The sequence below is a fragment of the Nicotiana sylvestris genome, chromosome 1 (genome assembly GCF_000393655.2).
Source record: "Nicotiana sylvestris chromosome 1, ASM39365v2, whole genome shotgun sequence".
In the NCBI taxonomy this organism is placed as follows: Eukaryota; Viridiplantae; Streptophyta; class Magnoliopsida; order Solanales; family Solanaceae; genus Nicotiana; species Nicotiana sylvestris.
The window spans coordinates 297975-324367 of record NC_091057.1 but is presented as its reverse complement, the minus strand read 5'-3'; the positions used below and the strand labels follow the sequence as shown (position 1 = coordinate 324367).

The 26393-nt window shown below is 36.5% G+C and overlaps 2 protein-coding genes across 5 annotated transcripts; both read right to left on the bottom strand.

The window, feature by feature from the left end:
• Positions 1 to 4199: 4199 nt before the first annotated feature.
• LOC104210546 (vesicle transport protein GOT1) lies at positions 4200 to 11543 on the bottom strand. 3 transcript variants are annotated; one of them, XM_070158130.1, is made up of 8 exons: positions 11435 to 11504; positions 9431 to 9533; positions 8665 to 8735; positions 7526 to 7617; positions 7366 to 7440; positions 5700 to 5797; positions 5514 to 5589; positions 4200 to 4606 (listed from the first exon to the last, which is right to left on the bottom strand). In XM_070158130.1, exons 3-8 carry the CDS (start codon positions 8690 to 8692, stop codon positions 4583 to 4585), a joined length of 393 nt encoding a protein of 130 aa, XP_070014231.1. In that variant the 5' UTR covers positions 8693 to 8735; positions 9431 to 9533; positions 11435 to 11504; the 3' UTR covers positions 4200 to 4582. The 3 variants fall into 3 exon arrangements, with proteins under 3 accessions (XP_070014231.1, XP_009757772.1, XP_070014234.1); XM_009759470.2 differs by lacking the exon at positions 9431 to 9533 and having other exon boundaries at positions 11435 to 11543; XM_070158133.1 differs by lacking the exons at positions 9431 to 9533; positions 11435 to 11504 and adding an exon at positions 8824 to 9052.
• Positions 11544 to 16779: 5236 nt separating this feature from the next.
• LOC104210547 (clathrin interactor EPSIN 2) lies at positions 16780 to 25471 on the bottom strand. 2 transcript variants are annotated; one of them, XM_009759474.2, is made up of 14 exons: positions 25322 to 25471; positions 24402 to 24495; positions 24114 to 24165; positions 22757 to 22836; positions 22590 to 22668; positions 22329 to 22412; positions 22077 to 22222; positions 21440 to 21784; positions 21169 to 21210; positions 20436 to 20543; positions 20162 to 20355; positions 19013 to 19221; positions 17702 to 18647; positions 16780 to 17615 (listed from the first exon to the last, which is right to left on the bottom strand). In XM_009759474.2, the coding sequence occupies exons 2-14, from the start codon at positions 24434 to 24436 to the stop codon at positions 17152 to 17154; spliced, it is 2784 nt and encodes a 927-aa protein (XP_009757776.1). In that variant the 5' UTR covers positions 24437 to 24495; positions 25322 to 25471; the 3' UTR covers positions 16780 to 17151. The 2 variants fall into 2 exon arrangements, with proteins under 2 accessions (XP_009757776.1, XP_070017955.1); XM_070161854.1 differs by lacking the exons at positions 24114 to 24165; positions 25322 to 25471.
• Between the last annotated feature and the right edge of the window lie 922 nt (positions 25472 to 26393).

Sequence of the window (26393 nt, the reverse complement as noted above, 5' to 3'; positions counted from 1 at the left end):
TCCTCGAGACACCTCCTTAGTGAGGGAGAGGGGGTATCACTCAAGGGGTGTCATTTCCTAGAAGTTGGGCTCGTCTGGCGGACGATATTTTGGTCACTTTGTTGCAATTCCCTATTCCTCAGTTGGAATGTTTCCTCATGCGCTTGCCTGCGTGATGCTTGCATTTTTGTTTTAGCAAACAGCAGAAGGTGGATCTGTGGCATTGCTCGCTTTGCCTGGAGTGTCAATGGTTGACGGGGGTGATGTTTTTTTTGAACTCGGTAGCCGTATTCGTCTCTCTTTTCCCTTCCCCCTTTTTTTTGCCATCATCTTGTGCAGGCTAGGCTCGTTTTGGCTGGCTCGTGGGATGCCCGACGTGCGAGGGAGGGTGTTGGTTGCAACCTTTACTTGTGTATAGCATCATGATCTGGGTTGGCGTGTGAGATTTACTTACCATTCGTTTCGATGGGTGATCGTGTTTCCAGTTTTTGATCTGAAGGCGACTAGGAAGTTTTCACTAAGAAATCCCCACAGACGGCGCCAAATTATTTGATTCAAAAGATATTGAAACCTTTTTGATTAAATCTATCGAAGAAGATGAAGGGGTAAAACTTAGTCAAACGTAATAAACTCCAGATCTATGAACTAATTAGAAAGTAATGCTTAAGATGAGATAGAGGTAACCAATCTTATTATGCTTTTCATTTTGCCTCCTATTAGTTGGCGGAGAAAACCATTTTACATATTCTCTTGGAGATCGCTTTGTTCTTCCTTCTACTATGAAGGTTATAGAGGAAAGGAAAGAGAAAGAGAAAAAGGCCCCCCACTTTCCAGAAGATTTTCCCCCTATATATAGTTATGGAATTTTTGCTATGTGCTTGGTTCGATACACTTTCATACTACGTCCGCCTTTGTCGTCTCCTAAGCGTTGCTTTTTGACTTGGCGGACATTGTGAGTACGGGATTTGGAATAAACCATGTCGTCTTCCACTGTCTCACCACTTGGACGGGATGTCGGTTAGATCGACCGTAACGGCCAAATTTCGACCAATACAGATACATCATTCATAATTTTGACTACTAAAGTGAAGTTAAGACGGTTAATTTGAGATAGAGGAATGCTTCTTTTTGTTTTATTTTGCAAATTTATTAAAAATATTCTAAAACATTAACACATTGCATATGGCTAATTTTTTGTTTCTTAAAATGGAATAAAGAACTTGTAAAAACGAAAATGTGTACGTTCCTAAAACATTACTATTAATTAAGGAGGTAAATGTTGTTTTAGAACGGCTTTATTTAGGAAAATAAACCATTTAATTCGAATGAGATTATATATAACTTAGGTGGCAAACAGCAATGCAAAGATGTGACAGGTTTGAATTCCACCAAACATGTGACAATATATCCAGATTGAAACAAAGAGAAAACTATTTCGATTTCTTCAACTTTTACATATATGCTTCTTATTACTCCTATAATAATTTTAGATGTTTCGATTCCCTCTTCAAAATTTCTCTTTAACTTTATCTGTATTGTCTCATTGTTTCCTAATAGTAATAGCCGCCTGTACTCTATTTTCCTGTGATTGGATTTGGATGGAACATTCATTTATAAGACAACTTGGTCTTACTATCCTCCTTTAATAATAATTGATTTAGAAATAAAGCATCTTGCCTTTAACTGTTCCTTTGGTCATTTGTGACTGCTGCAGTGAAATAGAATTAATTTTCACTAAGGGGTCGTTTGGTTGGTTTTTTCTAACTTATATATACACCTTATTCAGTTCTATTCTTATACATGGCAAATCATGACATTAGTAATACCATAATTTTTGATACATAGATAAGCATGTATAAAGACATAACTGTCCTTTCAAAACTTTTAATACACCAAATTAAATTGTCGGTAAGAAATAAGTTCAGCATAACTCTAATACCAGTATTAGTATCCCCTGGACATAGTCCTTTCAGGCAGTGGCCGTTTAGTCCATGGTCCATTGGATGGTCGGTGCAAGGCCAGAAATTGGAACACATTGATTCCGCTCGTTCCCGTCCTTCGCTTCAGGACCTATCCCTCGGTGTGGTCAGTACTCCATACTGTCGGGCTGAGCCATTCCCATCCCAAGTGGTGCCCCGATTCGGCCTGGCCGGTCGGGAAGAGATTCTCATCATTACTAATACATCATATTCAGTATTATTCTTATCCACCCTACCAAACGACCCCTAAAAAAACTTTAAGAACAAAAAAAATAAACACGCAAAAAGATCAAATGATTCAATATTAATTAATACAACAACAACAATAACCCAGTATAATCCCACTTAGTGAGGTCTGTGGAGGATAGTGTGTACGCAGACCTTACCCCTGTCCTGAGTAGAAAGTTGGATAGAGAGGCTGTCAATATTAATTAATACAAATTATTAAAAAGTTGATCTTACATATAAAGTGGCCCTAGCTCCATTTCTTGTCCTATTTTATAATTCAATTATTACATGAGTGATTAGAATCTTGCTAATAAAAACTCTAATAATTTTCAAATAATCTCATCGATAAATGATGTAGGCTACTGTTCTGAAACCTAGTTAGTGGGATTATGCTCTTGTTGTATATTACCATATAGATAATCCCTTAATAATTTCAGCCTGCTGTTACCTTTGTTAATATTTTCATTTTGTCCTTCTAATAAGACCAATCTAGAACATGGAAAACTTTTAAAATAAAGTGGTGCTCATCAACGTGGTCCTCTATATATAATGACCCGACCCGAACAAGTGGTGAATATAGAACAAGCACATAATCCCAAAGAAAATAATACTCCTACTAGTCAAGAAGACTGTTAAAAATATGTCCTACAACTTTGGATGTTGAAGAAAGAATATAATTATTAAAAAGAAGAGTACGTTATAGTGAGGACAGTAGTGTAAACATCACCCAATCACTATTGATCAGCTAAAGTAAGCCATAAAGAAAAGTATACAAAGTTCAAATGAGGAAATGATGTTAAAGGGAAGGAGAATAAGAGATCACCCAACACAAAGGCAGAGTTAGAATTTGAAATTTATGGGTTTTGAACTTGTTACGGAATCTATAGCTCGTGTTAGTTAATTATCGGATTCTTAATTAAATATTTATACGTATTTAATATATTTCCGGCTACAAATACGGGATCTAAGTAAAAGGTATTGTGTTAAACCAAACTATATCTAATACTCTAGCTCTGCCTCTGAACAACAACAACAACAACAACCCAGTGTAATCCCACAGGTGGGGTCTGGGGAGGGTAATATGTATGCAGACCTTACCTCTACCCCGAAGGGCAGAGAGGCTGTTTCCAGGAGACCCTCGGCTCAAGAAGGCAACAAACATGACTGAAAGATTAGAGTTCACGTCATGAGTTAGCTGATTAAAAGTAAATGATAAGCATCAATCAAGTGTGATTTATAAGTATTCGAACGAATCTTATAAATACGGAGTTACGTATTTAGATATTTTGAACCCCATAAAAGAAAGATAGATTTTTAAGACCTTGGCTGCATATATGTTGGGTAGTTGGTGAGATCTGATATCATGGATTTGGTATTTCCATGGTGAGAAAGGCAGTGGGAACTCTGACATGTTGTCTTGATAAACCTATTGTAGGTCTCATTCGTGAGAGAGAAAGAGAAAGAAGTTTGAACTTGAGATCTTCATATATAGTGTTGAACAGTACAAGTAAAATTTCCCATTTTAGTATATGAACTCAGGGGCGGAGCTAGAGTGCCGCCATCGGGTTCGGCCGAACCCAATAGTTTTGATTCAAACCCTGTATTTGTCTTAAAAATTCTATTGAATATATATAAATTATTAATTTAGAACTTAGTAACTTAAAACGATTAGAATCTCAAACCCATAAGTGTGACGCCTCTGTATGAACTGAAGTATTGTCATTTTATGAGTTAGTGTACATTGAATCAGACTCGAAAAAAGATTTGGTTAATGAAATGGAGAGATAGGTCTAAACTCTTGTCATTTAAGATAGCTCTATAAATAATTAGTTTCACATTTCACACTGTATTCTGAAAATGCTCATATTTCATTAAGATGACAAAATATCAATATGAGAAAAAGTTTCAACATCTCAATTTACAAAGCTAAAACATAAATTACAAATATAATTAATTTAGCACCTAAATTGTACTTAATAGTGATTTCCAAAGGTGCCATTGGCTGAGAGTTGGTCAAATTAAAGAGAAGGCTTTTCAATTTGGAACAAATTCTTGCCCCTGAGCAATTACTACAATCCTTTTCTCAATCAAACATATAAAAAGTTTCCTCAGAAATGATAGGGGAAACAGGGGATAGTATAAGAAAACTGGAGAATTATATTTCTGCAGAAATATAGGCAGCAAGTGAAATAACCATAATCTATAATCCTACATTTGGGTCAGCCATTGGTGAATACCAAGTGAAGAACAACTAAACAGCAAATTGCTGCATTACAGAAGTGACAAGACAAACAATTTGGATATGTCCCAGCTGAGTATATTCTTCCTTCCTTGGCACAAAAACTCATCAAAAGATGATGAGGAATCAAACAGGATAATTGGAGCAGACTAATCAGTTAGCTTCGAAAGCGGTCAAGAAGCTGAAAACAAAGGTGGCAAGATGTTAGAACCTAGCACGATACCTTCGGATACAAAAACTGAAACATATCTGTAAAATAAATGCCACTGTCAACCATCTAACCTTTTTTCCCCCTTAAGGCACACCATAATGGCCAATTATTAGCACTTATTGCAGATCAAAGATTAATTACTACTTATATATTAGAACATAAAAATTGCCTTTTGAGTTCTAATGATGCATCTCCTGATTTAGTGAAGAATAAAGTGTGGATTTTGGTGGAAGGTTGGGGCACTAAATTACATCAGACTGATAGATTTAATATGTTTCTACTCCCCAAAGAGAGTAGATTATGAGATAAATTTGATCGTAACCAAAATGCGGCGCCCTGTTATAAGCAACAGTGGCACACTGGGCATGTTTACTCCCTCCGTTCAACATTTGGCCCTTCACATTTTTGATAAGGAACATTTGGCCCTTCACATAACAATTATCAAATGCGAACTTAAACAATATGAGTACACCAGGAACCTTGAGCACAAACAAACACTATAGGAGTGTGATTTGCACAACCAATGCATTGAGGACCAAATTGCAACTCCAGACAACCATCAAAGACCAGAAAATAACTTCCATTTTAACGACCTCAAAAAAACAAACAATGAGTAGTGTATAAAAGAAAGAAATGCGACCATAGCCAAAATTGAATTCAGGCATGCAACAGTACAATATATAACACAACCAATCAAGGGACAATGCCCGCTTTCCTCGTTTTTTAGGAAGAAAAGGAACATCATCAACCCCATGTATCAGTATAAATGTATGCCTTTTTAAAGGAAAAATGACTTGAAAGAGCTGCCCCAAAGAAGCCATATTCTCTTTCAAAATTTAGCCACCAGAATTTGAGACAGAAATAAGTATTAACTCACCAGAGCAGGATACTGCAGAATCCATCCAAATACAGGAATCTGGAAAAGAAAAACCTTGATGGATGGCCAGAAACCACTGCAGGGAAAAGATCAACGTCTAAATCTCTTATGCTACCCAAGGAAAGACGAACATGAAGAGAAAAATGAGAGAACTTGTCCGGAAAATATTCAGGAAAAGGTGCTCACCCGAAGAGAACAATGCATCCATATATTTCCACAATGATACCCACAACTGGCCAGCGAACGAATATAAGGAAGAGCCCGAGCATAAATGATATTGTGCCCTGGAACAAAAGTCTTGTTTAGTTTCAGTCAAAGAAAGAAACTGAATAAGTGACACCATCATTTATGTTTTTGAGCGAGATAATTAAGCACCCCATGTCAGTGCCCCTCCCCCCGGCTCTCTCCCTCACAATTTGAAGACTATTACTATATTCATTTTGCTTCGTATTAAAACAGTAAGAGTTGAGAACATAAAGCATTTGGATTCAGCAGCGAAATGACAGAAGACAGAGAAAACAGCAATGCATGAACGTAAAGGTTGAGAAAGCATGGACTAGAGAACCAATAGCCCTTGAAAGATAGGTAAGAAGGTCTGGGATTAGAGCAGAAAGTGCTAACCTATTAACTTCCGAAACATTAGCGTGAGTATCATTCAGAAAAAGAGACTGTAATAACATAGAAGACTAGCTCTCTCTCTCTCTCTTTCCTACAAGCCCCCCCCCCCCCCCCAACTTTCCCCATTTTATTTTATGACCGAGAAATCCCCGAGAGCGTGGTGCATGGTTCAAAGCTCGGAGGATAATGGATCTGCCCTCTACCCTTTTTCACTTAAACATCGGGCTTTTATTTCTTTCCCTCTCTACTTTCTGGAAAGAGCTTAGGGGTTTGCTTTAAAAAGTAACTTAAGCCTAGAGTTATGACCACAAGAAATGGAAACCAAGCCACCTGACCAAGCTCAATATCATAGATTAGAGATGGAACAGAGAGTATTCTACATAGCTCGAGAAATATAAGTCGAACTAAACTAGAGCAATAGTTGGATATGTAAGAATCTGAAAATAGCATTGGCGGGTACCAGAAATATCTGCAGAAGATGCAATTTATAAACTCCAGAATTTCAATACACATGGGAAATTGTGAACATCGAACCCTTTATCTCGTTCCTTTACTAAAACAAGAAGTTAATATTGCTTCACAAAAGAGTTAAGTTATTACTCATAATTTTTTATATTCATGATCTTTTCCCAGAGAATCGGATGGTTTTCCTAATAGCCTTTTATTCGGTATGATTTTAGGCTTTATGGGTTAAAATTCTAGTGTTCTTCTCATTCCTTCAAAGATGCTTTTCTGAATATTTTGAGCATCTAGGAGACACAATTATCCATACTTCATGGTTTGCCCCTTCGTGACCTTCTATTCCTGGATTTCTTAATCTTCTTTCTTCAGTATTTTCAGATAGAAAGCAAAACTGATCAAAAAGCTTTAACTCTGAGAACATTTTAAAAATCTATCTAACAAGACAGAAAAATAACCTCGTGATAGAGAGCAACTAGTTTTCAGGGTCATATTTAGGCCACACTGAGACGTGTTCGAATTTAACAACCGAAGCTTTCAGCGATGCCTAAGGATTAGGTGTAGCAACAAGCATGATGTATGCCTAATCAATCACATGGAAGGGATAAATCTGCTAGATCTATTAAACTACACCACAGAAATACGAGATTGCTTATATATACAGAAAATTGGTAACATAACATATGTAGCAGAAAATGCTATGAATTTTAACAGGAGAATAGGATATATTCCTCAATTACTTCTGTGCACTTTTACTTATCCAAAAAATATCTACCTTGTAGTTCACTTTGAAGAGTTGTAATGTGGAACGCCAGCCCAGCAAAAGTGCTACACCTGCCAACAAAAGTATCTAGGACAAGGTATAAAAAAGATATTTAGTCGGTAGCCTCATAAACCAAGACTAGTTAAGACATCCATAACTACAGATTACTTACATTACCCAGCGCAAGCAAACCCCTGTCGAAGAATAAAATTATGGCAAGAAATGTGAAAAAGATGCCAAATCCAATGAGACCTAACCCAACCTCTGCAAGGTTAATAAAAAGTTTAAAGGTCAGATGTTAGAGCTGCAGATCTCGAATGAAAACTTGAATGCATTTATGGCTCTTCGAAGCCTCTGGAAACGGATAAGGTTTATCATGTAGGCATGCAAATTGATCTCTCTCTACCACACACACACACACACAAAAGGAAAAAAAAAAGCGTGTAAGCACATGTATTCTAATGGCAAGATCAAGCGTGGGTCTGAATCATGACAAAAAATAGTTTTTCCAACCAGATAAATTCTTTAAAGAAGACTAGCTATTACATTGAGTGAATCAAATAATAAAAGAGTTTAATTGTTGAAGAGAGGACATATTTTTATTTATACTGGTCTTCCATATGCTCTTTCACAGGCCAATCTTATTATTTTTCTTAGTCAAACACGTGGATTTTTTATTTTATTTGAGTGCGGTGAGACTCAGATGCAGGACCTCAACATAATTTGATCACCCAACCGCAAACTTAAGGCAACGGGTCTTATGCCTTTTTTTTGGGGGGGGGGGGGTGGGGGGAACAAAAATACCAAGTTCCTTTGAAAAATGGTGAATTCTCTTCGAAGATAAATTCTTATTGAAAATCTGGAGACCGACGGGGAAAGATGAGGATACTATTAGCAGTGAAATCTAAATTTTTTTACAAAGCCTTGTACATAGAGCCGGGGACTTGGAGAACAACAGTGGCTGGAAGTCATTTTTATAGCTATTAAAGGAGCCTTTGACAACACTGACTGGAAAGTCAGACATATTACTATCATTATCTGTTGAAAACTCTTAAGAGAGATTAAAAAAATATGGTGTTACTATATCACTGAGTGAACAAAGCCTTTTGATTTAATTCCATCATTATTCACAATAGTGGATATTGTTTACCACTTTTTAAGCTTCTTATTATATACATTATTTTGTTTCATATATAGGTGTGAGAAAATGCATAGCAGGGATTATAAAAATGAGAAAGAAAAACTAGACTAACACTATCACATGGAACACAAAATGGAATCTGCAGAAGCTAATCAAAGGATGACGCTCACTTTTTTGCTCGTCTAGTTCATATGCCATCTTGCTGCTACTCTCTTTCTAAAATCAGAGCTGCAATACCTTCCTACAAAACGATTAGCGTAAGACTTTATACTTCTGACCAGTAAATAGATTTTCAATATTGAGTGATAGTAACAAATAGGTGAGTATACCGATTACAGCAGAAAGTCACCCAACCCAGATTCATCCACTTTACCTAATAGTCCTACATGTGTTGAGTTCAAATGGATCTCAATACACTGGCTGAAGCCAATCAGCTCTTTAAGCAGTTAACCAAATTACAACCAGTTAAAGCACCTCATTCTTTTTCATGTTTTTCTCCTTTTCTTCTTTATTTTACCAAATGTTGTTTTTTCTCTTTGAAACTTTCATTTGACAAACAAAGTAAACATAAAATTGAAAGGGCTATCAGCAATTACTCCCATATATAGAACTTCACTTTCCAGTATAAACTAATTCTACAAGCGACAGCAGTTGTAGCAGCAGTGCTTTAGCAGCTATTAAAATCGTAGCCTGGCTAATTATCAGAAAAGATTGGCCGAGCATTATTCTCAGAATCTCAGGTGAACTTTCTTCTTGAGTATCTGTGAGATTCTCAGAAGTGCTACCAAAGGTAAGAGCTAACAGAAGTCCATTCAGGTTTTAACTGCCGGCATGCAGTCTTGAGTTTGTTGCTTTTCGAAGAAGTTCAACATGTAAGACTTAAAAAGCAAAACCTTGCACAGATAAGCCACGAGTTTCACAAATACTGCAGCTCACCTTTGCTAGAAGTTAAATAAAACTGAAGATGACAAACACTGCTCTCAGTAATTACAAGCACGCAAACCTCATATGGAATTCGGCTTGAAAAGAATCAATGTTCCTGGTTGAGGAGTTAGATGGTGATGATGTTCAATCCAACAAGAAGCACATATTATCGAACATAGAAGAGAAGACAATTTACTAAGCAGCACATCTTATTAGACAAGTTTCATGAGCCATTCCACATAATCCATTCAGTCCACTTTGTTTGAACTATTTCCTTATTAGTCTATTCCAAAAAGAATGACACAACTCTATATTTCCTTAATGAGAGACTTTTATTGCCACAAATTTGTTATAACATGTTTAGGACCACAAGTTTCAAAAGCATTATAGTACGACATATTTAAGAACACAAATTTCAAAAGTATTCTTTTATTTTTAAAGTCCATGTCGATTCAAGCTATGCCAAACAAATTGAAATGGAGGGAGTAAAATTAAAGAGCTTTTCTTTTTCCTTTTTTTTCTTTGGCTTTTCTCATTGACCCCACCTGTACCTTCTTATTTCTTGAGGGCATCTCCGACCTTTACCCCATTTTTGGTTCCCATAATGAGAATTTCCCCATTTTGGGGACAACTTACTCCAACCATTCCCCCATTTTTTCCCCCAAAAGAGAATATTCTTTTTTATATTCTTCTCTATCTTCTATATTATATTATTATCTTTCATTTCAATTTTATTTTTTAATTTCCATTAAACAAATTTCATCTTTTATTTTCATTAATTTGTAATTTCCATTAAAACAATTCCATAAAATTTTAAATAATATAATTTGTAAGCAATTATTATAGATTAACTAATAATTCAAATAAAAGTGAAATCATTGCGATACAAGATTAATTAAATACATAGTACATAACGATAAGATTCATTCGAAATACTACATCAATATTCAACTTCAACCTCTAGTATTCTCCCCTAAATGATCTATTAATGCATTACGAAGTGCAAAATGAACATCTTTGTCCTTAATTCTTCTATGTCGAGCTAAAAATTCTTGAAATCGTTGATTTTCATCTATTGCCATTTTTACTGTTGGAGGTTGACCTCCAAATCATCTTGAATTGGTGCATTAAGATCACACTCATTCTCGGTTATCGTGTTGTGCACTATAATACATGTAGTCATTATATCATGTAGCAACATCTAATATTTTATATTTGCACCATCCATTTTTTGAGATGATTATATATTTTTTGTACAATTATAACTTATAATAAAATTAACTTATAATTTTACATAAAAATAATAAATGCACGAAAATTAATTTATCATAATTATACGCCAAGTTTAAGATGCAAAATTAATATCATAAAGATATTACATAAACATAATTAGGTATATATAAAGAAATAAATTAAAAAAGTTAAATAATAAAATAATAATAAACAAAGCATGAATACTAATGGGGGAGATGAATAGTGTAACCCATATTTGAGGGAACACTATTCATCCCCCATTTTGGGGACAAAAATGGGAGAGGATTGGAGCTTCATTACCCTAAAAATTGCCCTCATTATGGGGAAATGGGGTAAGGTTGGAGATGGCCTGATGTCTCTATAGCAATGTATTTTACCTTCCCTTTTTTCTTTTTAAAACTCAAAAGGTGGTTTTTTTTTTTTTTTTTTTTTTTTTGATAACAGAGAAATCTACTACTATTTCTAGCTTTAAGTTTTTTTTTTTAAATAAAAATGGATTTTTGGCTAAACAAGACATTCCAAGTCCTTTTCTTTTGGGTTTCAGATTCTGCAAACAAAAGGGGTACTTCTATTTCAATCTGTCCTCAAGGAAAAACAAAAAGAAATCAGAAACTTTGACAAAAGGGCAAGAATGTCGCAGTTTTATTCAGCTAGTATCACTGAGTTCTACTGTAAAACATCAATAGCAGCCACTTATATAATTTACCCGTATAATTTAAGACTAATAGCAAGCGAAAAAAAAAAAGGGAAATAAGAAATTACCAGTTAAAATCAGCTGTTTGCGCTATCTCCCTGCAACTCGAGATCTTTCCTCGATTGCAGTTACGAGTAATTTGTACCGTTTTTGTTTAGAATGCTATAAATATAAAATCGAAATGCGACTTAGCAAATGCGCCTTCTAAAACGCAATCAAAGTATGCGACTTACATATTTAGTAGGCGTTTCGCCTTAAATTACCAAAACAAAATTCAAAGTTTGGAATTTCACTAAATTTTTTTCAAAACTATGAAACATGATTTATACCCCGCAACTTGTAAAAAATATCAAAACCATCGCAAATTGGTTATCCTACATGAAATAAACAATCAAACATGCTATTATTTAACTGTCATCATATTCTGCTTTACTGCAATATACAGAAGATGTAAAATCAATATCACATTTTGTAACATGGTCCGCTTTCCGCGGCTATTAACAATAGTTGTATTCATATTCACAGGCCCAGTACCAATAGGGTAGTCGTCACAAGATAAGGGTTCATTATCCGTTGTAGTAGCTTCATTTGACGTCGAGGAGAAACAGGTGGGTAGTTGTAGGTTAATAACTGATGGGGCCATTTTATAAATTTTAAAAGTATAGCGTAAATTTATAAAATAAAAAACTAGCAAAATCTCATTTTCAATTGAAAAACTGGTAAGAACCAGTTTGAAAATGCATTTTCAAATGAAATTGAAAAAATTGATAAGATACTAATAAGCAAACATTGTTTTCAAACAAAATTTTGAAAAAAAAGAATTTTGTATGTCCAAACGGGCTCTTTGTACCAGATCCTTATGATTCAGCCCAAAAGGTTGTCGAGATCCAACATCTGGTCGATTGGGGTAATAAGTGGTTTCTGGTTTTATTTGAACTACATGGCTGATGAGTTTTCAAGTTCTTTTTCGTTTTAACAGTATTTCGTATTACATGTTAAAATTAGAATAAAATTAAATATTTCAGCAAATGCTTGTGCATCTACACTTATATATATCAGACTATGTTTATGTATATGGGATAAACCAAGGAGAAGAAGATGATGATACTAAATATATCTTTCTATCTAGTTCGAAGAGATAGTAAAGAAATTTGGCAAACTTTTATTTTAATGATACATGATTAATTTTGGCTAGCTTTTCTATGAATTTTCATTACTTTTGTGGTTTGTATGCTAACTTCTATTTTCAAGTCACTTTTGTTGTTTTATTTTTGTGTGTGTTGTATATGGATCATGGTGTCGCAATAGTGACTCTGGTGTTACAAGCATTTTTCTATTTTTTTTTGCTTTTGGAGAATAGAAAATATATGGTATAGAAGTTCTTATATTTTGCTGGATTTTACTAATAGATTATAGGTTCGCATGAAGAATACGATTTGTATCTAACTTATAGAGATGTAACGTGGCACTTTTCCAGAACTAAAATGACCAATTATTTTTATCACTTTTTCGCATTTTTCTCCTACCTAACTAGAAGTGTAACAATTAAAATTATTGATTCTTTTATTTAAGGTTTTGTATATACAGTAACTCCCAAGAATTAAATTGGATGTGGTAAAAAAAAGATTTTCCCCTTTTTTTTAAAGGTTTTTGAATAATATATTACCAAAATGTTAAATTTAATGAAACAAATTGATAAAGCAGCTATTGGAAAAAAAAAATAGAAGGAAAGAAAAGAAAAATAGTTTGTAGAGGCCGTATAAGATAGGAATAGAAAGAAAAAGGAAAAAGAAAATAGTAGAGAGATTAAGGAATTGAAATGGAAAGAAAAAGAAAATCAATAAAAAAAAATAGAGAGATTTTCTTTTTTATTTTTAGTTTCTTTACTTTTCACTTCATTTTTATTAAATGTTTTACTATTTAGTGAAAAGAACAAATCAAATGCATATAATACATTCATGTATTTAATATATATCTAAACTAAGAATCACATATTTATTGTATAATGTATGATATTTACACAAATTATAAATCGCATCTAGCATATAATCTACAAATTGTATTTAGTATATCCGACTTATGGCCTATATAATAACGGTTTCCATCATTCCACAAATGCATTTTGCATATTTATGGTATTTTATTAAAAACAACCGTAGAAATTCCGTGTTCTGAGGCCTTAAAAATCTCTTTTAGCATCACCTCGATTTGCGTGCGCAGTCCGGGCGCGTAGCTGGAAAGCCTGGATGTGAAAATCTGTGAAAAATGATAATTTTTGACTGTAAAATGAGTTAATTTGACTTCGGTCAACATTTTGGGAAACGGACCCGGACCCGTGATTTGACGGTCCCGGATGGTCCGTAGGAAAATATGGGACTTGGGCGTATGCCCGGAATCGAATTCCGAGGTCCCAAGCCCGAGGAATGAATTTTTAAAGGAAATTGTTTTCTGGAATTGTTTAAAGAAATTTGAAATAAAATTTGATTAGAACATGATGGTATCGGGCCCGTATTTTGGTTCCGGTGCCCGGTACAGGTCTTATATATGATTTAAGACATTCCTGTAAAATTTGGTAAAAACACAGACGTCGTTTGACGTGATTCGGACCTAAATTGCTAAAGTTGATGTTTAAAGAAGTTTGAGAAAATTCTATGATTTTGAGGTTTAATTCGTTGTTATTGAGGTTATTTTGGTAATTTTATTACACAAATAAGTTCGTAGGATATTTTTAAGGTTGTGTGTATATTTAGTTTGGAGCCCCGAAGGCTCGGGTGAGTTTTGGATAGGCCACGGGTGCATTTTGAACTTTGAAAAATAGCTGGTGTGTTTCTGATCTGCAGGCTTTGCATTTGCGAAGCCAGTCTCGCAAATGCGAGCCATGGACCACAAATGCGAGAGTTGGCCTGGGCAGCCTTCTTCGCAAATGCGAAGTAGCCGTCGCAAATGCGATGCCTGCCTTAATCCTCTATGATCGCAAATGCGATATCCTCTTTGCAAATGCGAAGTCGCAAATGCGAAAGTTTGGGATTTTTGAAGGGTTCGCAAATGCGAAAGTTTGGGATTTCTGAAGGGTTCGCAAATACGAACCCTGTTCGCATTTCCCAGCTTATCAGAAGTCGGGGTTCGCAATTCTCATACCTGCAACCTGCAACTTCTATATTTAACCGATTTTAAAACCCGTTTTTCATATTCCCTCAAACATAAACACACTTAGGCGATTTTTCAAGGATTTCTTCTTCTCCAAATCAATTGTAAGTCATTTTTAACTAGTTTTCTTCAATCATTAACATCTTTTAACATAATTTCAACTTAAAATCAAAGATTTTCATGGGGGAAATTAGGTGTTTTGGGTAGAACCTAGGCTTTTCAAAAATTGGGGATTTGGACCTCGATTTGAGGTCCGATTTCAAAACAAATCATATATTTGGGTTCGCGGGGGAATGGGTAATCGGGTTTTGGTTCGAACCTCGGGTTTTGACCATGTGGGCCCGGGGGCGATTTTTGACTTTTTGGGTAAAACTTTGGAAAACTCATTTTTATGCATTGGGGTTGATTCATTTAGTATTTATTGATGTAATTAAGTAATTTGTGACTAGATACGAGCGAATTGGCGGTGGAATCAAGAGGTAAAGCTATAATTGAACCTTCAGTTGTATTCGTGACATCGAGGTAAGTGTTTGGTCTAACCTTAGCTTGAGGGATTAAAAGTTGAGTCCTAATTGCTATGTGGTATTTGTTGAGTACGACGTATAGGCATGGTAACGAGTATCTATACATTGGTGTCTAGCATGACCGTGAGTCTTTATATCATGAACATCTTGATTTCGTTGTATTTTTCATGCCTTGGTGATGATTTCTTGTTGTTGTGAAAAGTTTGTGGAAGGAATTGTGACCTTTGAACATCTTGGAGCATTGGCTCAAGTTATAATACGAATTGTGAAAGTATATGAGATGATTGGACCCTTTAGAGCATTGCCTCAAGTGGTAAAGTGAGTTATGAAGTAAAAGTGAAAGACAGAGAAAGAGTTATTAAAATGTTCCCTTGCCAGGATTTAATTATTTAGTTGTTGTTCCCTTGCCGGGATTTCTATATGATCCGATTTATTCCCTTGCCCCTTGTTTATGATTGTTGTTTGGGTGAGGAAGAGTGTTAAAGTACGAAGGGGGATGTCGTGCATTGTTTGATATTGTGAGGAAAGAGTGCAAAGCACGAAGGGTGATGTCGTGCCGCACGATGTACCATTCCGTGCCGATTTTATTGATTATATGGTAAGGAAAGAGAGTAAAAGCACGAAGGGTGATGCCGTGCACATCTTTATTATATGATAGCGTTGGTGAGGACGAGAGTAAAAGCACGAAGGGTGATGTCGTGCACACTTTTGTTATATAATTGCTTTGGTGAGGACGAGAGTAAAAGCACGAAGGGTGATGCCGTGCAAATTGTTGATTTCTGTTCCTGTGTTGATATTCGAGTTATGTTGCTTCTTTACTTACTTGATGCCTTTCTATTCAGAACTGTTATCTCCCCCACAGCATGTTTCCCCCTCTCACATGGACTGGTTATTTCTGTATTTTCTTTTCCACTGTATATATTTAAACTGCACAGGTTTATTTGGTAGTCTGGTCCTAGCCTCGTCACTACTTCGCCGAGGTTAGGCTAGACACGTACCAGCACATGTGGTCGGTTGTGCTGATACTACACTCTGCACTGTGTGCAGATCCAGGAGCAGCTTTCAGACAGTAGTTGGAGTGCTTCTTTTAGTCCACCCGGAGACCCAAGGTAGACCTGCAGGCGTCCGCAGGCCCTGGTGTCTTCCTCTATCTCTACTTCCTGTTTCCTTTGTCTTTTATTCAGAAACAGTGTACTGTTGTTTCTTCAGACCTTGTATGTAGTAATCTTAGACAGTCTGTGATACTGTGACACTAGATTTTGGGCATTTTGAGGTTTTAAAAGTTGTAATAGACGCTGATTTCAGATATTTCATTGTTATATTCCGCTTAATTATTTAAAGTTCTGTTGTGTTCATGTTATTGCTTGTGATTGTTAAAAAGAAGTAATTTGGTAATGAATTAGGTAGTTAAGGGTTGGCTTGCCTAGCTCTCATTAGTAGCCGCCATCACGACTCTGAGGGTGGGAAATCCGGGTCGTGACAACAACATACCACTGAAATTGTTGCGCCAAAAGTGCATATTTTGGGAAAACCCCCTTGAATTTCAATCATGTCCTAGAAGCTACCTCAACAGTTGAGAGATCAACGTGGAGCTCAACTAACACTCATGGGAGCTTTAGTCTATTACTACAGTAATAAGAGTAGTTAGTAGTAGATTGAACAGGTTGAACCAATACAGGAAATTTTCAAGAATAAAAACAAAAAATGACAAGAACTTAAAAAGACTGATGTATGTCAGTGAATCAATACATAAAATGAATGATCATATTATTGTTCAACAATCTGGTGTTCCATAGTCAATGACTCCAAAAAATCTACATGTATATATGGATCGAATTGCAAAAAAAGAGGACACCTGAGATAGGTGATCCTCAATTGTACACAACTAAACAATGTTTGAGTCATCTATGCAAGCGCTCTCTGACCCAAAATAGGGGACATTGGTAATGCAACTATAGAACAATGCTGAAAGAATGAATTAAGATACAACTCTAACCTCTTATCCGCAAAAACTACATGTAAAACCCAAAAGTATGGACTCTACAACAGATGGTGAGCTCAACAGGCTATTCACTAGGAAACATTCTGTACTTTCCGAATTGACAGGCTTAAGCTCATTGGTATCCACCACCGAATGATTGTTGGCCATAGTTACCGTTGCCCATCATGGGGTTGTAGCCTCCTGGCATGGTAGATCCAGGAGGAAATCCAGTTGGCTGTTGCATGTGGACTCCTTGCCCCAAGTTCATGCCCATTCCCATGTTCATTGGTCTATTCATCCCCATTCCCATGCCCATTCCCATAGGCTGGTTTACTCCATATACTCCCATGCCCGCACTCGCTCCAGGAGCACCAGCACCCATACCCATTCCCATGCCCATGCCAGACCCTACCATTGGATTTGATGAAGGCCTTAGAGCACCTGCGCCAGCACGACCAATACCAGAACCCGAACCCATTGCTTTGCCCATGGTAACAGTTGATGTCACAGGGGCTGTACTAGGTTTCTCCATCCTCTTCTCCTTGCGGTTAATAGCATCAAAATCCACTCCAATATCAGCTAAAGGATTTGTCTTAGCTGCATACACAAAAATGCAACTTTATAACTACGAAGAAAAAGAAAAGATATTCAGATTTCGGAGAGGCAAAAGCACGAGAACCTACGTCCAGAAATGTTCAAATTGACCAATCCACGGCTCAGCGTATCTGCCCAAACGGTAGATTTTGTCTCAAATTTGTCTTTGGCTGGCTGGTTGCTGCTGATGAGAGCTGTTGAAACTGGAGTAGACTGTGAGGGTACTGATAAATTACTTGTTTGATTTTGTGAATATTGAAAATTCATTTGTGAAGGTATATCGGATGCTGTAGCTGGCTGCGCAAAGAAAGATGATCCAGTGGGAGTTTGACCCATTTGCATACCAACTGAACCTGTAGATCCCAATCCTGTGCTGTAGCCTCCAAAGTTAGCAGTAGTCTGCATAGAGTGACCAGCAGTGACCTGAATTCCAGGGTGGGGAAATGAACCCGATGCAGATGGGAAGCCATTAAGAGATGCAGGGCCATTTTGCGGCCCAAAACTTGTCTGTGGTGTTTGGCCAGGTGGAACCGAATAACCACCAAAAGATGGAGAATGGCTCGTTTGAGCAGAGAACCCAATCTGAGATACAGGTTGCCCATGGATGGGAAAACTTGTTTGCGGTGACTGTAAACCAGGTTGAGCTGCAAAACCTGTTAGTGAAGCAGCATGACCTGTTGGCTGTGCAGCTAGCCAACTGTCAGATGGAAAACCTGTCTGTGCCGCAAGTTGGCCACTTGGGATTGCATGGTCATTCGAGGGATGCACAGAATGTGAAGGAGCAGAAGGCGGGAGAATATCAGCCAATATATCAATATCATGGTTGGATGTGGACAGCTCCAGCTGAGCATAATTGGGTGCTGCATATGTTGTACTCGGGACCTCAGCACTCTGAGGGACTGACAGAAAAACCTCAGCACTTTGATTTGAGTTAGGAAGGAAAGATGGAGGAGCAATGTTCTGCGGATGAATTTGCACTGTCTCTGAGGTCGGTACAGCTTTGAACGGACCATCACCAAAAGGATCCTCAAACATCTACAGGAAAGCGCAAACTTCAGTTGTTACGTAAATGACAACAGATGATGATTAAAATACTGGTGTGTAATATGATATAGGCATACAACATATGATTAAGATCGTCAATTTCCATTTACATAGTCCTCTTCATGTCTGCTGTGTTTTTGGCTTATCTAACCTCCTTCCAACCACACACACAGATAAAGCCAAAATGTGTTAAAATTTGTCAATAAATATCCAGGCAAATGGTATCAAACAAATAACATCAAGTGCGCTGGAGGGAATGTAATATACATTGTAAAGGTGAATTAGTACATGACTGTTAGGATGAAGAGGCCATAAAATGAAGTACAAAGTAAACCTGTCTATGAATTAAAGCCAACCTGGTTAGGGACAGAAGCTGCAGGTGATGCTCCGCCAAACATAGGTTCAGAACTAGTAGGCCCAAAAGGATTAACGTCAGAGGTGGTTGTAGTTGCTGATACAAGGGCTAATGAATTGGAGGAAAATGGCTCAGATAAGGACCCAAGTAAATCCACTTCAGTGCCACCGGAAGTAGTCGGCATGGCACCATTCGATTGAGCTCCGGCCACTGCTCAAACAGCAGTAATAAGTATTAGCTCAGAACAGTTAAGTAACACATGCCATGATGTGCAATAAATAAGTAAAAGTATAGGGTAGATGGAGTCTGGTAGCATTTACAAAGCATATAAAAAGTATCAGATTTTCCAACGTGACATGAAAAATAACCTATCAATCAAATAAATGTCACTAATCAACATATGAAGAAATCAAAATCCATATAGTAGCTTCAATTTATATAGTTAAATCTCTGAATTGCCCCTTATTTTATGATCCCTATGCCAAACAATGATGTCTACGTGTGACTGCGTACCTTTTTTAAGATAAGAATGAATAAAAGGGGGATAACGTGGGGGCACAAGTTGCCTTTTAGTCTTATAATAAGAAAAGAGAGTGTTGTCTGAGTGAGAAGTGGGTCTTAAAAGAAGTAAATTATAGAAGTTATCTTTCTGGTGAACTGGTCATTTTAAATTGCAAAATTCTCCTCTTGAGAATCGATCATTGCTTTTGAAGACAAAAGGAGAAGTTTTTTGTTCTTAAAACCTACCAAAGGAGTATATCTGTATCAGCATATTTATTTAGCTTAAAATTTTCTGTTTATTTTAGGTGTATTCCATAGAGTAAAATATGAACTTGTAGTTTCCAAAATGGCAAAATATATTTTCATGTTGAACAGTTTCTAAAAAGTCATAAAACTTCAAAGAATAGAGGTCTTCATCAACCCCAATCAAGTAAAATGACCTAAAGCATGCAACGCGATTGAGTAACACCTTTAATTGACAGAGGATAACCCACACAACTAAGGATTACTAAGGTCCCAGCTAGAGAAGACAAAAGGAAACCAATATGCCTTCTTTACCAGAAAACACCTTTCCAAAGTGTTTGACTACACTGGTATACTTGAGCATTAAGTATTAATTTGCCTGCTGATCTTTAAAGTATGTCACTACCTGAAAAAGAAGCCCGGGGATCAAATTCATCAAAACTCTCAATATCCTTCTTCTCTGGTGAAGCAGCAGCTGGTGCTGGAGTGGGCAATGAAGCAGCAGTTGGAGCAGGAGCAGGGGTGGTTGCTTGGTTTGGACTCCCAATTGAATGAGGAGAAGAAGATTTAGGAGCAGATGCTGAAGGTGTTTCCCCATTCCTTTTACAAAGAAAAATAAAGATCAATACAAATTTGCAGGAAGAGGAGTTGAGTTAAGAATCTTCTCACACAACTATTACCTTTCACTATGTGTGGGGCTTCGTGATGCACCAATAGCTTCCTCATAACTGGGAGGTGCATCAAGGTTTTGTTCAGAAAACCTTCTTTCTAGCCGCATATCAGTGACACTGAAATTGAACATGTTTAATATTGTCATAGATAGAACCATTCTCTAATTGATCTAATGTTGTATATGTTTATTTATGTATCATCTGATGCTACATATACACATTATACATATAAGGTTTAAGTCATCCAAGAGAGTACAATGTGTTGTGGTTCCTCTTTCGGGTCACCTAAACCAATCTAGTAACAGAACTTAAGAAAAACTAAAAAGAGTTGATCTAATAGTGATCTCACTAGATTTGGATCTTTTTTGGCTAGCTCCCAGACTTATTATAATATCCTGTATTGGAACTAGCATGTTCTCTATCGGAAACAACTTCTCTTTGCCCCAGGGGTTGGGGTAAGGCTGCGTACATCTTACCCTCCCAAGACCCCACATGGCATCTAAAGAGTGACCGGAACCTGTCCCTGACCAGCTCGTAAGTAGCATCCCGCTGCTGGTCGGCACAGCGGGGCGTCAAAAGCAAGTCTTTTTTGATTGCCCCGCGGACCTTTTCTAAAAGCACCTTGGGTCGGAGGCTGGTTGTAAAGTAAAGAAGTTTCTTGATGCCAATCAATGAATCATCTTACTTTATCAAAAAAAAAAAAATAGAAAAAAAAAAAACTAAAAAGAGTTGATAGTATCACCTTCCATCTTGAGAACGATCCTCAGCCCTTGCACCACTTCCTCTGTTGGTAAAAGGTAATAGTCATGAAGATTAAAGCAATGCATTACTAGTGAAGAAGGCCAGAATATTAACGAATAGATGGAACTTGCAAATCAAATTTCAGAATAATGGCAGGAATCAAAAAGGGTGCTAGAAGAGATCTTATTCAGTTTTCTATCAGAACTTGAAACTTACACTAGGTCACGAAAAATAATGCCTTCTTAGATATACAGAAAGGCGCAAAGACAAACCTAGAAGAATATTGACCATCATCATCATCATAAGCACGATTTTTGTCTCTGTCAGAGCTCCTACTTCTTGAGTCATAACTATAATCATCTACACTTCGACTTCTTCCACGATGATCATCATCCTTGTTTCCATCTCGGCTGCGTTCATCATAACCTCTACCATAGCGATCCCCATCACGGCTGTATGAGTCACCATACCTGCCATATTTTTCCTCATCTCTTCCATAACCATTTCTCTCTTCATCTCTGCCTCCGTAACGATCCTCTTCATATCTGTCACCATATCCTCCTGAACTTGAATACGAACCAGGTTGATGCATATCACCCACTGATGTGTTGCGGAATCTACCAAGAAGATGAGAAAATTCAAGACACCCTGCCATTGTAAGGACTACCAATGGAAAAGAACAAAAGTTTGGCAAAATATTTGCCAAATTTCTGGAACAAGTAATAAAGGGCAGCCCGGTGCACTAAGCTCCCGCTATGCGCGGGGTTCGGGGAAGGGCCGGACCACAAGGGTCTATTCTGGAATAAGCAATAGTTAGGGATATTTACGTATCACCTGTGTACAAGGGACAAATATGAACATAGTGCAGTATTAATTTGTAGACAAATAACCAGATTAAAGTAGACTTACTTGTCCCTATTGGTAGCTGCCTTTTGGCGGACTTCTTGAATCCTCTCCTTATCATTTACAAGAACGACAAGACTCTGAGATTTCTTTCTCACATTGCTTCCTTGATCTCTTCCACTAGAGTCAATGTATTGAAAATCGGATAATGTCTGTGATAATGACCAGAGAAAACAACAATTAACAGATTTTCCAGATACTAAAAATTTGCAAAACATGTCACCACATTCATAAATCAAAAACAACGAAGAAACTTACAGATATCTGGTATACATGTTCCCTTATTTCATCTATGACGCGCTCAGACCCACTGGCTACTAAATAATCCAAAATAGTTAAAGCCTGAAATTAACCATTGGACATTAGATTAGACTACATATAACAAAGCAAGCAAAGCATGTATGATACAGAAGGATCTGGTAGCACAAAAAATGCCACATTCAGAAGATATAATTCTCCGGAGACATTCTAAATGCAACCTTGGGTGGGAGGAGGAAAACAAAGTCAAGCATCACGAACCTTGTACACATGCCGCCAATTCTTTCCAGTATCACTGATACGCTTCCAAATTACAGCCATAATCATTTGGTACTCATGACTGAAAATTTTGCAATGAACTCTTAAATAGGAGAAAAGCAAAAAAGAATAGCACAATTAAATACAGATGCTGGCACAAACAAGCTTACTAGTTTCTTGAAGCCTGAGCTATATCTGCAAGAAGTGATCCATGAGGACCCCAGGGCTCATTGCTAGTCGCATCAAGCACCTTAAGATGCCAAAAAGCAAACAGATGAGAAAATCATGTAGAAAGTAATATGAAGATCAACATATTTTCCACGCTTCCTGTGCAGCTCCGTTCATTTAAGATTAGACAATATAAACCAGAGTCGAAAAAGATATGCTTGGCATAGATAACAGGTATGTTAGATTTTGGTCTATCCAATTCTCTGACCCAAAGTGTGGGCTATCATTCAGCGCCAAGCAAATGAAAAGGCAATAGGTTTGTTGTGGCATATGCAGCAAAAAATACATAACACCAAAATAAAAGGCGAGAAATGCAAAATATAGTTCGACAGTCATCGGTCATTCTTTTTCTCTTTCTCTGACAAAGGTGGTGCACGGGTCGCTTGCATAGACTATTCCACCGGTACCTGCTACCTCCCCACAGCATAGATACCGGTTAACCCACCAAGGCTTAGCCAGATGGAAAGAAATCACCAAGTGAATTTTTGTCTCTGTTAGGATTTAACCCTGATTTCTAAATCAGTCATTAACAAGGGCATCAATGTTCTACATATGGATGGATCTATTAGTGCAAAAGACTGAAATTATGGACAGAACCTAGTTGTTTCTGAACTTAAACAGATTTGATACTCCCCTTCCAGGCCACATCTTCTCCTTATTCCCTTCTTTACAAACGATTCATAAGATTCAAACTCACAAAAGTAAAAGAAAACCACCTCGCAAATGGGACCAACATATAGATAATGACCTAACTCAAAGAAGCATGCTTTTTTTTAATTAGTTTGAACTACTTACCACAAAAAAAGATTAGTTTTGAAACTATCACTTCTTGTATCCAGGCATGATGCTTCCATCAAGGCAATAGGTCTGGTTAGCAACACCTTCGGATGTTTTCATTAGGCTTGAGGTTAAAACATAATGCATTATTGGCTATTAAAGAAGAATGCATTTTTTCTTAACCCTTCAAAACGTCTGTACAATAATTTCATAGTCACATATCACTATTCATCATAAGTCTTTTACATTTTCAAAAGTTTATTCGTGACAGTCGTTTCTTATATTAAACATTTTTCAATGAAGACTAAAATGAACACGCTCCACATTTTAGTTTCGCGCTCCAGCCTTCAAGAGATAAACCTCAACCCCAAGTCCTAAATGAAAGGTCTGCAATATTTAGTTGGGGATGGGCAAGACAAACTTGCAGTCCCTTCTTTGTATTTCCTGAAGTAGATCTAGTTTTGTAGTTGCACATAAATAACAGATATCAATCTAACAAAAGGGTCAAGGAATATCGCTTACTTTTTGTTCTATTGAGGGGACCTTAAGAACTTTTTTGTTCACCCCTCGCTTGCTGCAATAAGAGGGAAAAGTAACTAATTTCATATCAAGCCAAAGATCTAACACAAGCAAGCAACATATGAAAGACAAAAAAAATTAAAAACCTAATTGAATACTATTTGTTTTTTCTGTACTTCAATTCTGACATAGAGAAATGAGAAGTGCCAAATGGTGGAGGACAAAGCAGAAACAGTATTCTGCTAATTACTACAGAATTTATACAAGAGTTTTAGAACTAATTAAACTTACATGTCTCTCACAGTTTGACCAAAGGCCTTCTTCATTTTGGAGTATACTTAGCAGGCCAGGTACTCTATAAAAAACGAGCACCCTTCAAGTGATTCTGCAGAGACAGAAGAAAGTCATTTATATCGCTGCACCATCTCTGTCGTCCAACTAAGCAGATTTTCAGGTGTTCAAAAAGGAATATCATCTTTCACTGGGAAAAGAAAAAAGAATTATGACATTCATTTGCAACTAGTTTCTGGTTAGAAGTCATTTCCTCAACCCACAAGTTCCAAAAATCCAATCTTTACAAGTGAAACAGAGGCATAGATTCCACGAAGAAGACAACCAAATAAAGACATCTTCAAGACCAGTAATCAACATGCACATTACATATAACACGTCATAGCACAAATCATCAGTGAAATTGTTGCACCCTATCCTTGTTTCATTGCCTTTTTTTCATTTCTTTTGCCAACCAATCCAAGTACGAAATCATATGCAGTGGCATTTTGTTGCATTTGATTTTATATCAAAGACATAGCAAAACTGCAGCCATTTTCACAAGTAGATTCAGTAAATGCAAACAATAAATAAACAAATACCAGAAAAAGGTTAATCAATAAGCATTAAACCCAAAATTCCATAAAAATGCCATATAATCCAGCCACGATTCATATTCTATATTTCCTGCTCCATTCAAAATTCGTTATTTCATCATTTTAAAAAATTGCTGATCAATCCAATAACAAATTGAAGCGCTATTAATTACCATTATTGGATTCAATTTTCCAACTCAAATCACCAAAGGTACAAAAAAGTTCAAAAATTGGAAATACAAATGACAGATAACCAAAAAATTACACATATGAATGAATCAATGAAAATAAGGAGATCTATAGGAAAAAAGGTATGAATGGGATTAAATGAATAGAAATGTGAACCTGATGAGGTGTGATTATACCACCCTCCTCCCAGTACCAGATCTGATGGTGGAATAGTGAATAGAGAGAGAGGAGGAGGGTGAAATAGCTACAAAAATGAGAGAGAGGTGTAACGTTAACGTTGAAAGAAAAAAGAAATAATATGAAAGACAACGCACCTTGCACGTATTAGGAATATACAGATTTGTTTTTTCTCAATGAAACCCTCCCAATTTAGGCGGTGTTTTAACGCTTTTACTCCGGCGTGATTCGAATTCAGGATCTAACGGTCATAGATAGAGTTATTTTTACCAACTAAGCATGCCTCACTTGTCGAATATACAAATTAGAGTCGGAAAAACTAAGTAAACATAAATCATATAGTGAATACGATTTATAAGTCACATATCTGAAATAAACGGAAAAAGGCCAAAATTGCCCTTGAACTATTTGAAATAGCTCATATTTTACCCTTCATTTGTTTTTGATACCAAAACTATCCTTGTCGCCTATGTTTTAGACCACATATGCCCTTAAAACTTTAGCTTTGCCACTTGAGCTGACATGACAATCTAACTAGGTTAAATTTGCTTACATGGTCATCCACCTAAGCAATCCAACATGACAAAAAGTTTATGCTTTGTTCTTTTTTGTTGAATCCTAATCTCAAAAAAGAAATCAGAAAATTAAAAAATACAAAAATAGTTTTTGATTGGAGTTTATGATTTGATTAAAAAAACTTTATTGTTCTTTTTGTGAATTTATGATTGGTTTGATCTGAATTTTTAGATGCTTATCCGTCATAGCTTCACAATATCAATCCCAACAATCACTACTAAAACTTAGGCCAAACCAATTATAAATTTACAAAACCACTTTTCAGATTTTTAAGCTTTTAAGAACTCTTCCGTGAATTTTTTCTTGGGGTATTTTAGCTCAGATCTTCAAAACAAGAAATCAGTTGTTAAAGTTCAATTTTCAGTTTCAATCGCAATATCCAAGCAATTGCAGTAACATAAAATTAAATCTCTTCAAATTTGAAACAATATTTTTGCACTTCAATAACCCAACTAAAAAAAAAATCACCAAGAAG